General features: G+C 45.9%; 1 protein-coding gene across 22 annotated transcripts in view; it reads left to right on the forward strand.

Annotated features, from left to right (window-relative positions):
• The first annotated feature begins 675 nt into the window (after window positions 1–675).
• PARD3 (par-3 family cell polarity regulator) overlaps window positions 676–15558 on the forward strand; it is a 464268-nt gene continuing 449385 nt past the window's right edge. For 14 of the 22 annotated variants that reach the window (XM_075082466.1, XM_075082475.1, XM_075082472.1 and 11 more), the window contains exon 1: window positions 676–1125. In XM_075082466.1, the coding sequence (XP_074938567.1) occupies window positions 1006–1125 (120 nt within the window). In that variant the 5' untranslated portion in view covers window positions 676–1005. The remainder of the gene's footprint in view (window positions 1126–15558) is intronic. The other 8 variants (XM_075082467.1, XM_075082471.1, XM_075082474.1 and 5 more) reach the window with 1 other exon arrangement.

The raw sequence follows: 15558 nt of genomic DNA on the forward strand, positions 1-15558 counted from the left end.
GAAAAAATGCCAGTGCCACCTGTAAACCCCTTTGACTGCTCATGGCTTTGAGCAGGAGGTTGCTCAGCGATTGCACTGGTGCCGGTGTTACTGATGATGCACCGCTTTTTGCTCTGCGTGGGTTCTGTTGGGCTAACAGAAGCCTAGAGGGCCATGAAGACAGCCTGACTTCGTCTGGATACGCCGCTACACCCCACCCCCCCCGCCCCAAACACCAGGAGGAAACTTCTGTCTCCAACCTCGCGCATTCCCTTCGGCTCAGCGTCTTACTTTCCCCGTCCTTACGCGTTCGCGGAAGAGCGGCCGGCAGCGCCCCGAGAAGCAGCAGCAAGCGGTGCCCGCTGGTCCCAGGGCGCACCAACCGCGGGGCCGCGGCCGAGGGCCCTGCGAGGCTCCTTCTGCCGGTTCGGCCCGCCTGCGCGGCCCGGGACACCGGCAGGGCACAGCTGGGGCGGAGGCGGCCGCACCCGCCAGGGCTCGGTCCGGGCAGCCCCCGGCCCCGCTCCGACTAAGCGCCGGGCAGGTCGTGGGGCCGCCGGGCCCGCTCCCCGCCCCGGGACCGGCGGGGTCCCCCTCCGGCCCGCCCCGTCAGCGCTGCCCGGCGCCCCGCGGAGCCGGCCGGCTGCCCCCGCCCCGCTGCACCGCCCCGCGCCTCCGGAGCGGGGAGGCAGCGCCGCCGCCCCGCCCGCCGCCGAGCGCCGGGGCAGGCGCCGAGCAGGTGGCCGCAGGCAGCGGGCAGCGCTGAGGCATGTGAGCGGCCCCCGGCCCTCGCCGCTCGGCCGCGCTCCCCCGCGCAGCCAGCACCGGCCCCCAGCCCTCCCCTCGCCGCGCCGGCCGCGGAGGCAGGGCGCCCGCAGCGGCAGCCCGGCGGCGGAGAGGGCTGAGCGTCGCGCCCCGCCGGGGGGCGGCCGTGGCGGAGGGCGGAGAGGAGGAGGAGGAGGAGGAGGAGGAGGGGGAAGGCTGCGTGGGGCCGGAGGGACGCGGGAGCCCCCCCGGCCGCGCAGGATGAAAGTCACGGTGTGCTTCGGGAGGACGCGGGTGGTCGTGCCCTGCGGGGATGGGAACATGAAAGTTTTCAGCCTGATCCAGCAAGCGGTGACCCGGTACAAGAAGGCGATCGCCAAGGTGAGGGGCGCGGGGAGCGGCGCCCGCGATCAATATGGCGCTTCCCGGAGCGGGGAGGGAAGCGAGGCAAGGGGGAAAGTCCGGGCTGCCCCGCCGGGGCGGCGGGAGCTGGGCCGGGGCCGGCCGGTGGCGGCGGTGGAGCCCAACGGGGAGCGTGTGCGCGGCGCCGCCGCTGAGGGGAGCCGGGGGAGGGCGGCGGGGCGAGGCGGCGGTTGGGGGGGCGGCCCCTCCGCGGCTCCCCGCGGCCGCGGGCGCCTGGCGGGCCTCGGCCCTTTGTTCGTCGATGCCTGGCGGCGGGGTGGCGGCCCCCGGGGGTGTCGGGGAGGGGGGCGCCCGAGCCCGGCCGGGAGAAGGGGTCGCGGGGGCCGGCGGTACCGGCTTTGCCCCGGGGGCGGGCGGCGGGGCCGAGGCGCCGTGGGGCGGGCGGGGAGCCGCCGCGGAGGGCTGGAACTCCAGCCTCAGGCTTCCCGGCCCTCCAGGCCCGGCGGGGAGGGTGGTGGGAGGGGAGCCCGCTGGAGGGGCGTCCGCCGGCGCCCCGCGGGCCGCCCCCTCTTCCCTCCCCCTGCGCCGGACCGGTGGCCTGGGGGCGTCCCGCAGCGCCGCGGCCGCCCCCGCAGCCTCCGCGCCGGCCCCGGGGGGCTGCGGGGGAGGCTCCGGCCCTGCGAGAGCCTCCGTGCTCCGTGCCTCGGGGCGCGGGATCGCCGGCCCGGCCGCGGTGGGACTCATCCCGGGCGCTGCCAGTGCTTCCTCGGCCCCATGTTGAAATCCCTGGCTGTGGGTGTGCGGGCAGCTGCACGCTGGGCTTTCCCTCCGCAGGCGACTTCTTGGGCTTTGTGTTTTTGCTTCCCTTCTTCTTGTTGTTTTTGGTCTTTTTTTTTTTTTCGTTTTCGTATTTTCTTCTTGTTGCTGCGAACTTCTTTTTAATCAGCTGGTTTGTTGGGACAACCTGACTGTCGTTGACTGAGAACTTGAGTAGTGCCCTTCTCCTTCTCTCTACCTGATCTATCTAAGCAGTTGAGTGTGCCTCTTTCCCTTGGTCTTTCTGACACGCTTTGCACTTCTGAACCTGGGAGTTTTGTTTTGGCAAACGCTGACTCCCAGGCTCTCTGAAACCTGCAGCGGAAGGAATTGTGCGAACAGGATATTGATGGGTTTTAAGTGATTCCCAGTAAAACTTGTAAGATCCATTTTCTCAGAGTTACAGTTGCTCGGAGGAGAAAAGCAACTGAGGTTCCCATCGCCTCCCCATCTGGTTCCTGAAGAACATGGTTTTGGAGAGAACAAATGCATTCTCTCTATATTTTTATTATTCTTCTTGTAACACAGTTGTGATTGTGGCTGGAAAAAGAGTAAAACAATTCATGGCCATGGCGGCATACCAGCCATTACTTATATATGGCAGTTAACGCACATGGCGATCTACCTGCACATAGGGGACGGTGGCTGAAAGTACCTTGCTGGTTAAGGTGAACCAGTGGATGATAAACTGCGTCCCGTGGGGGAGCACTGAATGCCTCGTCGGGCCATTCGGATGAGAAGTGTTTGCAGAATTTGTTAATCGGTGTTACAACATTAATAAAACTAATAATTTTGATACGTTGTGTTCCAAAACTGTGGCCCATGTAACTCATCAGGCACTGGACCGTGTGCTGGTTTCCAACTGTTAAATTGCATTAAAGGATGGTAATTACATTCTGCAGTATAATATTAAACCTGGAAGCGATTGCAGTAGTGAGCCCAGGAGAAACACCCGGAAAAGGTTACGTGATTGCAAATGGTGCGGGTTTGCTCAGGAAAGAAGTGGCCCACCTCTGGAAACATGAAAAAATCAAAACGTAACTCTTCTTCAAATATGCTGACATGTTTACTAAAAAGTCAGTTTTCAGAGGTGCTGTCGGACTTTGACTGGCCCCTAGCCCCCAGAGCTCCTGATCCTGGGTTTAAAATGACACGATGGTTTTATTTGTTAGTATTTATATGGTGGTTATGCTATATGCCACTGGTATGGACTTGAGGTAGCTGTAATTACTGAGTTTGTTTCTATTATATGGAAATAATGTGGTTGAACACACAGTACAGAGTCTGTGGCCTTTCTCTGAGTGTTTTATACAGTGACTATCAAATCCTACTTTTAACTTAAATCCGCTGAAGATTTTCTATGGCAATGTTTAGGTAGTAGGAGGTGGATCCTCAGTGACTTGTAAATAAACGTACAGTGCTGTTTGCTGTGCTTGCCATAGAGTAACATAGTAATTTTATGGTTTCAATGGTGGAATTTCATAGATCACTGTCTGCTATAAAAAGTCAGGTAGTTTCCTTCTAAGCTAGTGTAGCAGATGAGCAAATCTTTACTTCAGAAAGAGACGGGGGGGGGGGGGGGGGGGGGGAATAATTCCTAAACTGAGAGGATGAAAGTATGTGCGCACATATGAATGTAAGATCTGGCAGTTGGTATCAAGCTAAAACTGAAATCTGCGTCACCACCACTGTGCTGTTATAGAAGAACGTATCTGGTGGAAGATTATTCAAAATATTTGAATTGAATTTATGGTTTTCATACTTACAGGAAAACCAGCATTTCTCATCCTGCAAAAATGTGTGTCCGTTGTATGCAGCAGCTCCTTCAGGAGAACTACTTGAGGACTGAGTTGTCAGCCCTTCTCAGATTACCTCCTGCTTTGTCATGGTTTCCAGGTTGTGACTAGCAATAAGTAATCTGCATGGTGAGCACTTCTGACGGACCTGTGCAATTGTGGTGAGGACGCCTGGCATCATGCTTGCAGAGTGCCAGGAGCAAGTAACTTCAAAATTTGACCTCGGCTGGAATTTTTCTGACTTGGTATTATTTAGGTTGAATAGACATGGTGAGATTAAAAAAAAAAAAGTATAGAAAATAATCCAGATAATAGTAAGGTCTCCTCTCTGTAAAATTTTAAGACTTTAAAAGCACATGGATAACACACCTAGTTATGGCAGTTATTTCTGGATGTGGTCGTCTTTGATTAGGATTTGTAAATCTCAAAAAAATCATTATGGATTATCACTGCTTTCATCAATATGAAATCTTTAAGTGTGGAATAAGTTATTAATATGACATGCTGTGCTTGAAGGTTGGTCTGTGTAGTGTGCGCAGGAAATCTTTCTGTTCCTTTGCTTTTATTCCAAAAGAAGCTTTGGGTCCAAAATGGGTCCGTTTTTCTGCAAGTTGTGTTTGTGGTGAGCGAACAAGTGAATGATAAGAGATGTCTGAAAAGTCTACCTGGGCCAGGGCAACTAGAGTCAGCAAGAATTGATCCTGCTTATTGAAACCTTGCTTGCATGGTGGCAGGCTAATGATGCTCTGTTTATGTGGCTGGACTGGCGTAGCCTCTGGCACGATTTCTGAGCAAACGTTAAACAGGTACAGTTTGGGCAGGGGGCGACTGGCCTGAGAAATGGTAGTGTATTTCCAAACGCTTCTGGTCAGGGGCTCTGCAGGTTTTGTGTTGATGTAGTTCTGCTAATGCCTTCCTAGCAATTAGTGTAATGATTAAAGAAAAATGTTTAATGTTAATAGCAAGAGATGGTGGGCTGCCTGAAAAAGGAGCAGACACAAAGGCAGTTGAGGTGAAACATGTTTATCAAATAACTGGCTGTTGACCTAGTGCTAAAATGAGGAAAACTTTCATAAAATGAGGTATCAAGTAACCTTTTATCAATGAGAATTGACTGTGCATCATGTACCTTTGGTTTGATCTGGTTGTAGCCAGAGACTTTTCTGACTTTTTTGGTGACTTTTGACTGTCATCATAACCTTTTTGTGCTTTAGGGTTTTTGAGGTATCATAAGCATTTTGCCTTTTATCTTCTTTTTCTTGCAAATGTAAATTAGCATGCATAGGTAATAGGTAGGTATACTATTTTTTTAATTTTTAGCATTACTATGTTGTCTTTGAGTGATGTAAACAAGAATATGAAATAAGAAATCATACATTTACAGGAGCTGTTCAGTCCCTCTAGGGATCATTCAGTCTCTGTGATCGTTCAGTCTGATGTCCTGCGTATCATGAGCTTGTAGGGATATTCCTAGACCCTGTATATAACCCTGATTTTCTAGTTAAGTAAATTAACAGTTTTCCTGCTGAATCAAAAAGATTTTAGGAGGACTCTTTTGAGAGTCCTTCCCCTCACTGAATCCTGTGGGAGGTCAAGGGTTTGGGGGTTTCTGATGTGTGGAACAATGCTTGTATTGTTAATTTAAAAGCTGCAGTATGTTAATATTTGTGAAAAGAATTTGTAATCTGCTCTTCGATAGTGTTTGAAGGCAGTTGCTGATAATAGATGAGAACTCGGGAAAGTTGGCTGGGTAAACAAAAGTAACAGGTGTCAAACGACCATATTCTCGCTTAATTTGTACATAGGAAGCTTAGGCCACCCAGAGCTTAAAGCTCAACCTCTTTGGTAGGTCTGACATTTATCAGCAGGGAGGTGTGAGAGGCGAAGGTTGTAGTCTCAGTGAATGTGAAGCATTTTTTTTCATTTTTGATTTTTCTCCCCAGTGCCAGCTAACTGGGATTTCTCAGATTATTTGCTTAAAAGTCAGCTCCCAAACAGCAGGCTGTCTTCCAGATACACAGCGGCAACTTTGATGCTTTTGATGTTCTGCAGAGCAAACAGTTTCGCAGTTGCTTGTTAGTGTGTCACTGGGGCATCATTTGTAGGTCCTAATACACAGGGGTGGGTTGTTATGAAAATCTGCTGATTTTACTTGGATTTTGTATTAGTCTCAGCACATTCCCTGCTGGAGCCTGGCTGCTGGGTTTCGGGCACAGGCTTACCTGGTTCCTCCACAGTGTCCATGCAGAGACCCCTTCAGAATTGTAATGAAAACACCCATGGGCAATAGTGGCTAATTTAGCACAAAAAAATATTTTAAGTTTTTTTTTTTTTAGAATTAGATTTCGTTTTGATATCTGTGTAAATCTTGAGCCTGGCTTCAGTAGAAAAAAGTCTCGTAGGCTGTTTTCAGAATGTGCATGAACCTTCTCCACCCCAAAAAGGAACCATAAACCCAAAAAATCCCTTTCACCCCTGCTGCTCAGTGGACTGTTTACTTCTAGCTGATACCACCAGGATGAAGTCTCTGGGCTTTGCATTTAGTATTGGCTAGGTAGTGTCTCAGTAATTTACCTGAGGTGAACCAGGAGAGCCCAAGTTCCTTGGGGCTGCTGGTACTTTTCTCAAGCCATCTCTTGACCTCTTTGCTGATGTTGAGCTCCCAGCAGTGGCAGTGAAACCCAGCTGACTGGCAATGTCACTCTGTGGCAGCTTGGTGAAAGCTATGAACAGCAGTGGAGAGCTGCTAATTTAAGGAAGAGAAGTACTGAAATGGGTCACAGTTGCTTCGTGTTTAGAAAGCTGTTTTGTCATCCTACAGGTTTGGGAGTTGATGGTGGAAACGCAACTTCATTCCCTCCACTCATTACTGAAAACTTCCTTGTAACCACTTCTCGCCAACTCTCCCTGTGTTTTCAGCCGAATGAGTGTTTCCTGTTGTTGTCCTCATCTGTGAGTACAGGTTGCTCTCAGGCATCGCATGAGAAGTTGCAGGGTGAAGGTAGGGAATGAACCTTTGGATCGAGTGTGGCAGTGGCTGTGGAGGTCCCTTGCAAGGGAACTTTGCTGTTCAGTAGTACTGTGCCCAAGGGAACCTGTGGCCTGGGAGGCGGGGAGCTGTACAACCTGTGCTGTACCCTGGGCAGGGCTTTGCTGCAGCCCCTCTCCGCCAGGTCTTGCCTGTGTTCAGCCATCTGTGCTAAGCGGGAGGAGGCTTGTCTTCGGGAGGCCCAAGAACCACGCCAAGGCTGTGCTCCTGTTATTCAAGCACGCAGGGTAAATGCTTTGGGGATTTTTCAAAGCTAATAAAGAGGAAGACTGAATTCTGTAGTGCTGATGAAGAGGGACCTAAAAAGTGGACAGCGTGCAAGCCCTTTAACTTTGAAGGAGTTTTCAGTAAAGGGTATGTGTGGTACTACCGTGGTGGGCTCTGTGAGAAGTACCTATCTTTAGCTGGATGGCATACACCTCTGCTTTCAGTTTGGCATTATGTGGTTTCTCAGTATTTCAGCGTTACTTAACGGTGATCAAAGTGTGTGTTTGTGGAAGGTTGGCTCGAGCAAATGCAGTGTTTGGCTGCTGTGAGGAATTCCTGTAGCTCTGAGGGGATGACTGCAGAGGAGCCTGTGAAAGTGCTCAGTGCATCAGGAGAACAGGTCCTGGAGGCAATTTGGGGTTTAGGGAGTTGCCAGCCTTTCTTCTCCTGGGTGATAGCCTTCCACCAGTGGAAAACCATCTGATTCTCATAGCTTTTTACACTTTAACTTTGGTTATAATGGTTGCAGATGTTTTAGTTCTGTTATAAAAACACCACTGGAAGTAACACTTTCTTGGTTGTACCAGACTATGACATCCTATGGTCGTGGCACATTTAATCTGGTAAAATAAGATGGAGTAAATGGGGGAGAAATGCTGGTGATGTTAGTTATACGGATTACAGTTCATGTAGCTTTAAAACAATTTCCTGGTTCTTCAAAGGAAAACAAACCTTTTCATCCAAATATAAATGGAATGGATAAAACATGCAACAATGCTGAACCAATGCTTATGTATATTGAAAATAAAGTGGAATTCTTCTAACATCAGTCCAGAGTGTAGCACAGATGTTCTCACTCAGAAATGTTTTGTGAGCAGTAAGAAAATAAAGTGGAACAAGAAGTACTAAAAAATTCTGCAAGATACTTTAGGGCACCTGTGCTTTCTCCCCTTCCCCCTCATTTTTTTTTAATATAGCTTATATATTTTCCTTGTTTCTTTGAGGTCATTTTACTGTGATGCTCAGCAAGTCTCATACTGGAAGGTAGATAAAAAACCACCAAAAACCCAAACTGCCTTTGAGCTAAATTACATAATCCGGTGGTGCTGTTTAAGAAAATGAGAAAGAAAAAAAGAATACAGCAGCACAGACGTACATAATACTTGTCAAAATGACTATTTTACTAGTGAAAGGGAGATGAGTAAAATTCTAAATTGGGGAAGAAAAAATTTAAATTAACAGTGAAAACTACGGCCTCTTTGTTTTTGAGATAATCACATCAAATTTACTTGTTAGAATACTTTAGGAAAAAATCTGACATTGCTACTGGTAGCCTTAGTTATTTTCTCAAATTAGTTCCAGATATTTGCTAAATCAGAAATAATAACTATTGTGTTGGAGTATTGCTGTTCATTTTTAATCAGGTAGTAGGTGTATTACAGTAACTCATTTCCTGCTTCAGTTTCTTATTGTAAAGGAATACACATTGATAACCTATTTAGTTCCAAACAAAAGCAGAAATGTATCCCCACTGAAAACTCTTGGATTAGATCCCACATACTACGTCTCAGGGCTGGGGCCTCCAGTGGAGGGGAAGAGTAATAATGGCAAAGCGTGTTTCTGTGTGAGGGGGTGTGACTCTTTTTGCCCAGGAGCAGAGGTGAGCATCCCATGGAGCTGGGCCCTGGGTCGCTGCTGTGTTCCTGCTGGGCACCATCTGCTGCTGCTGGAGCAGTTGGCTCTTGTTGCCTCCTGGATCGTTGTGTCTCCAGGTTGCCAGGAGTTTTTGGTAACAGAGACAGGGCTGGCAGAAGGAAATGACTGTGGGGAGAAGGGTGGTCTTCTGAAGGGCAGGAGAAAAGGAAGGAATGTCCTTGGACGCTGGCAAAAGTAAATGCTTTTGGGGTAACAATAAATGGATCTAACTCCTGGTGCCTTTCTTACATGTGAGAGGGAAACAGGAGTTTGCATGGAAGTAAAGCAGTAATGGAATAAATGAAGTACTGACAAATAGAAAGAGCTGAAGATGGGAAGAAACTGGTTAACTTGGTGCCCTGGAGGTAAGTGGCCAATTTAGGAAGAGGGTGAAAAACTGACCTCACTGTCACAACAGATGTCACCCAAAAGGCTTTCTTTTTAAAAAGAAACCTGTGGAATTTATTATAGGAAGCTTCCCTTTTTGGGCAATAAGCTTAGTGAAAGTGGCGCATCTCTGATTTGGTAGGGAAAAATAGACACTATTTTGGAAAAGCGATGTCACATTTTTGGCCATACTTTCCACATTCTCTCATGCTCAGCCTGCTGCTGATGCAGCGAGATTTTGAATCCTTTGCAGGAGGAGGGAGCTGGTACATCGTTAGCAGTTTTCTTTTTAAGTGGCTATGTTTATAGGGTTTTTGTTCCGGGTACGCATGTCTTTACAGACTCAGAATGGCCATGCTTCTGGTGTTCGTGTTGTTTTACTAATAGGAGGAGAAAAAAGTTACGTGGGTATAAAATGTTTTAAACGAAGATAGGACTTTTGGGAGTGCCTGTATGTTTGCGTGCGCACCCACTTAGGTGTTTTCATTTGTTTGAAGCAATGTAGCCACACTTAATAAATGAAAAAGTAGTTTTGCCTTACCCCATCTTTTTTGCATGTGCTTTCAAAGTTGTTGAGTTACTCTATCTTCCCCCTAGGCAAAGGCCACATAATGTTTTTTTCCTTCTCTATTAAATGTCAGAAGCAATATCCTACTTGTGAGAAACTTGCAGAGATACACCTCTTTGTGTGTATAATGAGAAGAACGACTTTGTTCCAAGTTCTCAGACTCCTTCTGAAGGGGAAGGAGCAGAATTTAATGAAATATGGAAAAATTACTTCTAGGGATGCTGGAGTGGCTCTGAGACCAAGTAGCCTGGAAGTTTTGTTGCTATAACAACTTAAATGACAGTTTAAAAAAAAAAAATGGAAGCTTCAGAACCTTTAACTTCTTTAGTAAACCGCTAAGTGGAATAACAAGGCTTGATTTAATTTGGTCTCTCCAAGAACCTGTTGTACCAAACGTTATTTGCATTTTTTAAAGTGTGCATTTGTTTGTGCTGTCAGTTTTTTTCCCCTTTGCCTTCCTGTGTAGACTGCTTGCCTGCAGCTGCGAGTGCTGGGAAAGCAGCCAGCTACCCAAGTACCTGAAGAAGGAGAATTTAGGCAGCCAAGCTGTGGTGGCCGGGCTCTGCTGGCCAGGAGTTCCTGGTGAATGAGCCTCTGGCCTTGGTGCCACATGCAGCCTGTGAAGATGAGCGAGAGAATTTTGTCCCCCCCTTGATTTTGTCTCCATCTTTTAGCTGTACCAGGCTGCTGGAAGACTGCTGGCCCGAAGTGTTAGTCTTTGCTGAAAGTTAAAAAATATTGTGCAGTTGGAGAGTAGTCATCTCCGTCATCTCACTTGTTCTGCTACGCGTTTCTGCCTTTATTAGAGATGAGCACTGGGTAAGAAGAGTAATGCTGCTGCTTTCTCAGGGAGACGAGAGGAGCCTGGCCCGGCCGTGGACATGGCTGTCCCGGCTGAGCGCCTGTGAGGCGTGTGCGAGGGGGCTCGGTGCTCAGGTGGCAGCTCGGGTTTGGATTAAGGTGAGGGTGTGTCAGAGTTAGTTGTTTATTGCTGACAAAGATGCTGCTTCTTTTGCTGCAGTGTAGGACCGAGACGGCTGGGGACAGGGAAGAGGAAAAGCCTCAGCACAAGAGTCTCCTCTGCTGTCCTCACTCAGAGTCCTGACTTCTGGGCACAGTGCAAGTTCAGAGCATCATCTCCAAATCCTATATTGAACATTTTTTTTCTGGCATTAAAAATTATAATTTGGGAAGATAGGTTTGATGTTTTCTGCCCTCAGTGAGTTTCCTTAGCAGCAGCTTTTACTGCTTTTTCTAGTTTTTCTTCAAATGAGAGAGAGCACAGCTAAACGTGGTCTGTAATAATTCTGGAGAATTTGAAGACTGAACTAAGAAATTGCAAGAAAAAGTGGACTGGGTGAAATAAGAGCTTTTAAATTTGGAATTGCCTGTTAGTGTAGGCTCTGTGTTATAAAACAGCCAGTGAACATGGTTTTAAATGTCTGTATCTGTGCGTATGCAAAATGTTTGTATGTTTAAGTGCTGCCGTGTGTTTAAAATGAAAACCAATATTTTCTAGACTTAACTAACCTGGTCTAAAAAGAAAATGTTATGCTCTGTATGTAAAACAGTGTATTTAACTTGTGGTTTTATTAGGCAATGGAGTAGTCTCACCCTGTTGCCCGGCAATCATTCAAGAACATAATGCTTTGGTAAACTAAAACCAGATGTTAATATGCGTGAAATGTTATTGTAATCAGTGTCTTATAAATCTTGCCTTTATTAGTCTAGTTGTTTGAAGTAAATTCCTGATGACCCTTTTGTTGCTTTGGCATTGCCACAAAATAGCTATTGTTAGCTTGAAGCCCCCCGCTAAATCAAAAGCCACAGATAATGAGTATCCACTCTCATATCTTCTGGGGTTTATAAAATATTTAGCTGAAAAGGCTCCTGTTCGTCACCCTGTCTCTGTGGAGGTAAAAAGTTTCCTTTGCTGGTGGAGTCCTCTAGCTGGGGAATGGGAGCTAGCTTGTATGAAAAGCTAATTTGTGCCTAGTTATATATTCTTTTGATATTTGAATATGAAGTAATTAGCTTGGATGTACTGCTGTTTACCTTTTAGGATTTGGAGAAGTCTAAACAAGCTGCTGAAGGGAAACTGTATCATAAATCTACTTCTGAAATATTTTTTGAGGCTGGTATATTTCAGACTGAGACTAAACGTGCTCTTCGTGGTATTATTTTTCTGGTGGCCTGTGACTGGTGGGAGAATTGCTGAGCTAAGTGATTGAGGAAAGGTTTGGGTACTGGTCTGTTGTCTTCCTGTGGGCTCTATGGGGTGATCAGATAGACACATGTGGGAATCCCCTTTCTAAAAATGCTCTCAAGGTGGCTGTGTAATTGCTTGCACATGGATGCTACTCTTCTAACTTAAATGCTGAGCTACTTTTTTTTTTTTTACCGTAGCCATCTACTGTACTTGAGCCCAATTTTTAGGAAGTGGTCTATTTTGTTCTAAATTACTTCCATTTCATAATTTGGTGGTTGCTTAGTCTCATACTGGAACAAAATGAAAAAGGGGATTTTTTTCTTTGTTTTATGTGAAAGTTATTAAACTATTGTGCATCAGTAAATCATAATAGCTGATTTTGTAAAATGTATATCCTATTTCATGGGTGGTCTGTGTTTCCCTTTATTAGACCATGTATTATGTCTCTGATTAGACAGTGTGTAAAGACTGCTCTAACTCTAGCTGCCTTCAAGTTGCTTCTGATTCAGTGTGCCAGTGTGTTGTTGCCTTCTGAAATACTTTGTTTCCAAAGGTTGGTGGATGCCAAAGCCATTGTGAATAGAGATCCATTTTAAGACCTAATGAGTACCCATTTTTTCTTGATCAGTTTTGGAGATTAAAGTCGTGTGTGATACTGAAATAAAAAAGTTTGGTTTTTCTGTAATTGTTTTAAAGATTGTTTTTCATCCAGAGTTTTCTTGTTGCTTTTTGAAAAAAGTCTGTTGTTCCTTTCTGAACAGAAGTGCAGAGTGTAATAACTCACTTTGTGTTTTGTGTTATTCTAGAGTATAAGCTACAGGCTGAGATAGGGAGCAGACATCCGGAATCAGTTTATAATAAACAGCCCTTTGCAGCCTGCCTTTCACTTGGTGTGCTACTCAGAAAGCTGGCCTTTGGTGAAGACCACATGGCTTCTGATTTGTAAACTTGTACCTAGACGCAATAAATAGGACAGTCTGTGCTTTGCAGTTGCAAATGGTGCCTCTCTCAGCATCAACAGCAAATGGAATCAGCCTGGTGCTGCTTACCTGCCTGCTTTGCAGCACGTGGGGAGCTGTAAAATCAAAAACGGAGCTCAAAGATGCTGAGATTTATCTGTTTTAACTTTGTAGCTCCCCTTTCCCTCCCTCTGAATAAGTAGGCCTACAAATCCAACATGATAGGTAAAAGCAAAGCTGTGGAGTCCTCACCCCCACCTCTTGCATCTTTATGTATAGCTTGTTCAGCAGACCAGATTGTCACACCTGCTATGAGCCTCCTTCAGAGAGCAGATTGCAGCCATGCAATTGAGTGCTCCTAACATCTGTTGGTGATAACCCAGCAGCAGGACAAGGCTTTTAGCTTCGATCCGTCTGCTGTTTTGGGAATGTTGTTAAATGGAGAAAGGAGAAACAAAGTATCAGAGTAATTTTGAAATAAATGTCAAGTAAACATGCAGAAGGAAGAAGTGGAACTAATAAAATTTACTGCTTCTGTTTGGTTTTTTTTTAAAGCATGGATTTTAATGCATATTATGCTTGATGTAGGAGAACTCCACTAATTAAAACTAGAGTTGTTTTTTTATTACTTCTTAGGGTACTTTAATGGTGATGATACTATTTAGCAAGTGCTTCATGTCACTTTCCAAGTAATTTTTATAGCTGTGTACTGGCATAAGATCTGTCTGTTTGGAAGCCTTTGAAAACCAGCTCATAAAATCCACTTGAAATTCAAATTTAAAAGCATGGAGACTTTTCCTCTTTGTGTTTTTACTTATGGTGTTGCCCTCGTCATTGCTGTGGACTTGAATTTCCAGAGGTGTACTCAGGCTTGCTGCTGCTGAGCTGTGCTTGTGCCATAGAGGCACCTGCTCTGTTACTGCAAGGTGAGCGGAGGCTCTGCTTTGCAGTGTGATTGGGCTGCCATGGTGTGTTCCTCTCTAATAGATTAATGGCTTTTATAGATTGTTTTCATTACGGGATGAACTACTTCAAATTGCCTTTATTTTTAAGACGGAGGTAAGATTATGCATACAGGTTGTACAAGTTGTTAGTAAAGACCAAATGTTTTGTGCCCCTACACTGTTAAAAGGTTCACTAACTCAACGCTAGTTCAAAAATCAGAGTGTCATCAGAGAAGTTTAATGTGACCTCAATAATTAATAAGAGGTCCTTTTTTTTGTGACAAGTATTCCTGACTCCTTTTTAACAAATTTCCAAGTGCACAGGAACCTGAGGTATAGAAAGAGGTATATGTGGAAATGAGTAGGGGAAACTATAAATGCTGTGGTTAGGATTTAAGAAAACAGTTGCAGTGTCTTTCGGTTCCTTTCAGAAGTGTTGGCTGAATCCTGTCGTGAAGATACAGGAAATATTTAGTTAGTTTTGCTTCAGTGATGCTGTAATTTGAGAAATGTATCTGTTAATGCCCTGCTTTTTCAGGTGTGAAATAGGGGCACAGAGTAGGAACAAGCTCCTTTTAATCACTGCTCTCCCAACGCAGCCCTGCATTAGCTGGGAAGCCCCGCAGGTTTATTCCAAATATGGATGATGGAGAGTGGGAGAGCTCACCTGGGAGCAGTGCTGTGTATTCCTGTGGCTCCTTCTCTGAGGACCTCGTTAACTGTGTTTCACAACAGCATGATGTTAATTGCGGCGAGCGGGTACTTCCATAAAGTCCTTCTGAGGTTTTTCTCTGCATCTGTGTGTTACCTTAGGAAAGAGAAAAAGTACTTTGCTGTACCAGACATCTGTGCCACAGCAAAGCTGTGATGCATCCATCAGTTTTAACAGCATGCAAGACCCAAACTAGGAGTAAGGAGATGGCTCTCCGGTGATTTCTCCTCTTAATTTGGTAATTTCCCTCTGTGCTTCACCACCTTCTCCCTTCAAAAACCAAATCTGCAAACAAACATCATAGTGTGAGTTTAGCAAGTACGTAATTACCCCCATGGAGTGCGTCAAGAAGGGAGGCACAGGAGGCACAGGAGGCTGCTGGCTGGTCCAGGACCACACAAGCAGTTCAACACCGAGCTGGAAGTAAAGTGCTGACCTGCTGACTCCTTAACTGCAAGACTATCTTTCCTCTCTAGTAAGGATGTGGTAAAATATCACTGTATTTAATCCTTCTGCTCTCCTGTAGCTCAGCCTCTGTATGAAAGGACACGGTACACTTCGCCAAGCTGAAAGGGGAGTATTTTGTGTTAATTGGCCATTGAAAAGAAAGTATCTTCCTCTGGAAAGTGTGGACTCGGTCATGTTAAGAAACAGAAATTATTAAGCAGTTTATGTAATTTATTCAATTTACTCATAACTGTGGTTGAAACTTTCATATAGTAATCTGTACTTCGTAGTAAGGATGTTGATTCAATATTGCTTACCTGTTTAAATGTTTATAACAGAATGAAAGCAAAGGAAATGCTTATGTTTGACTTCAGTATAGCTAAGTGATTTATTAATAGTATTTTTTTTTCCTTTTTTAAGCGAAGCGATACACTGAAGCCAGAAAGAGACCTGTCAGTGATGTATTTGGCTTAAATATGAAACATTTAGAGAGAGGAGAATATTGATCCATGCTAGTGGAATTTAAATCTGTTTGGTGGATTTCCCCCCGCCCCCTTAAAGTGCTGTAGTTTTCTTCCGATACAGAAGTGTTGTAAGAAAGATGGTCCTGGGCAAAAAAATCTGAGGTAGTAAGAACTCTGATAGTGTTCAGCTGATGCTGG

Source organism: Phalacrocorax aristotelis, chromosome 2 (genome assembly GCF_949628215.1).
Source record: "Phalacrocorax aristotelis chromosome 2, bGulAri2.1, whole genome shotgun sequence".
Taxonomy (NCBI): Eukaryota; Metazoa; Chordata; class Aves; order Suliformes; family Phalacrocoracidae; genus Phalacrocorax; species Phalacrocorax aristotelis.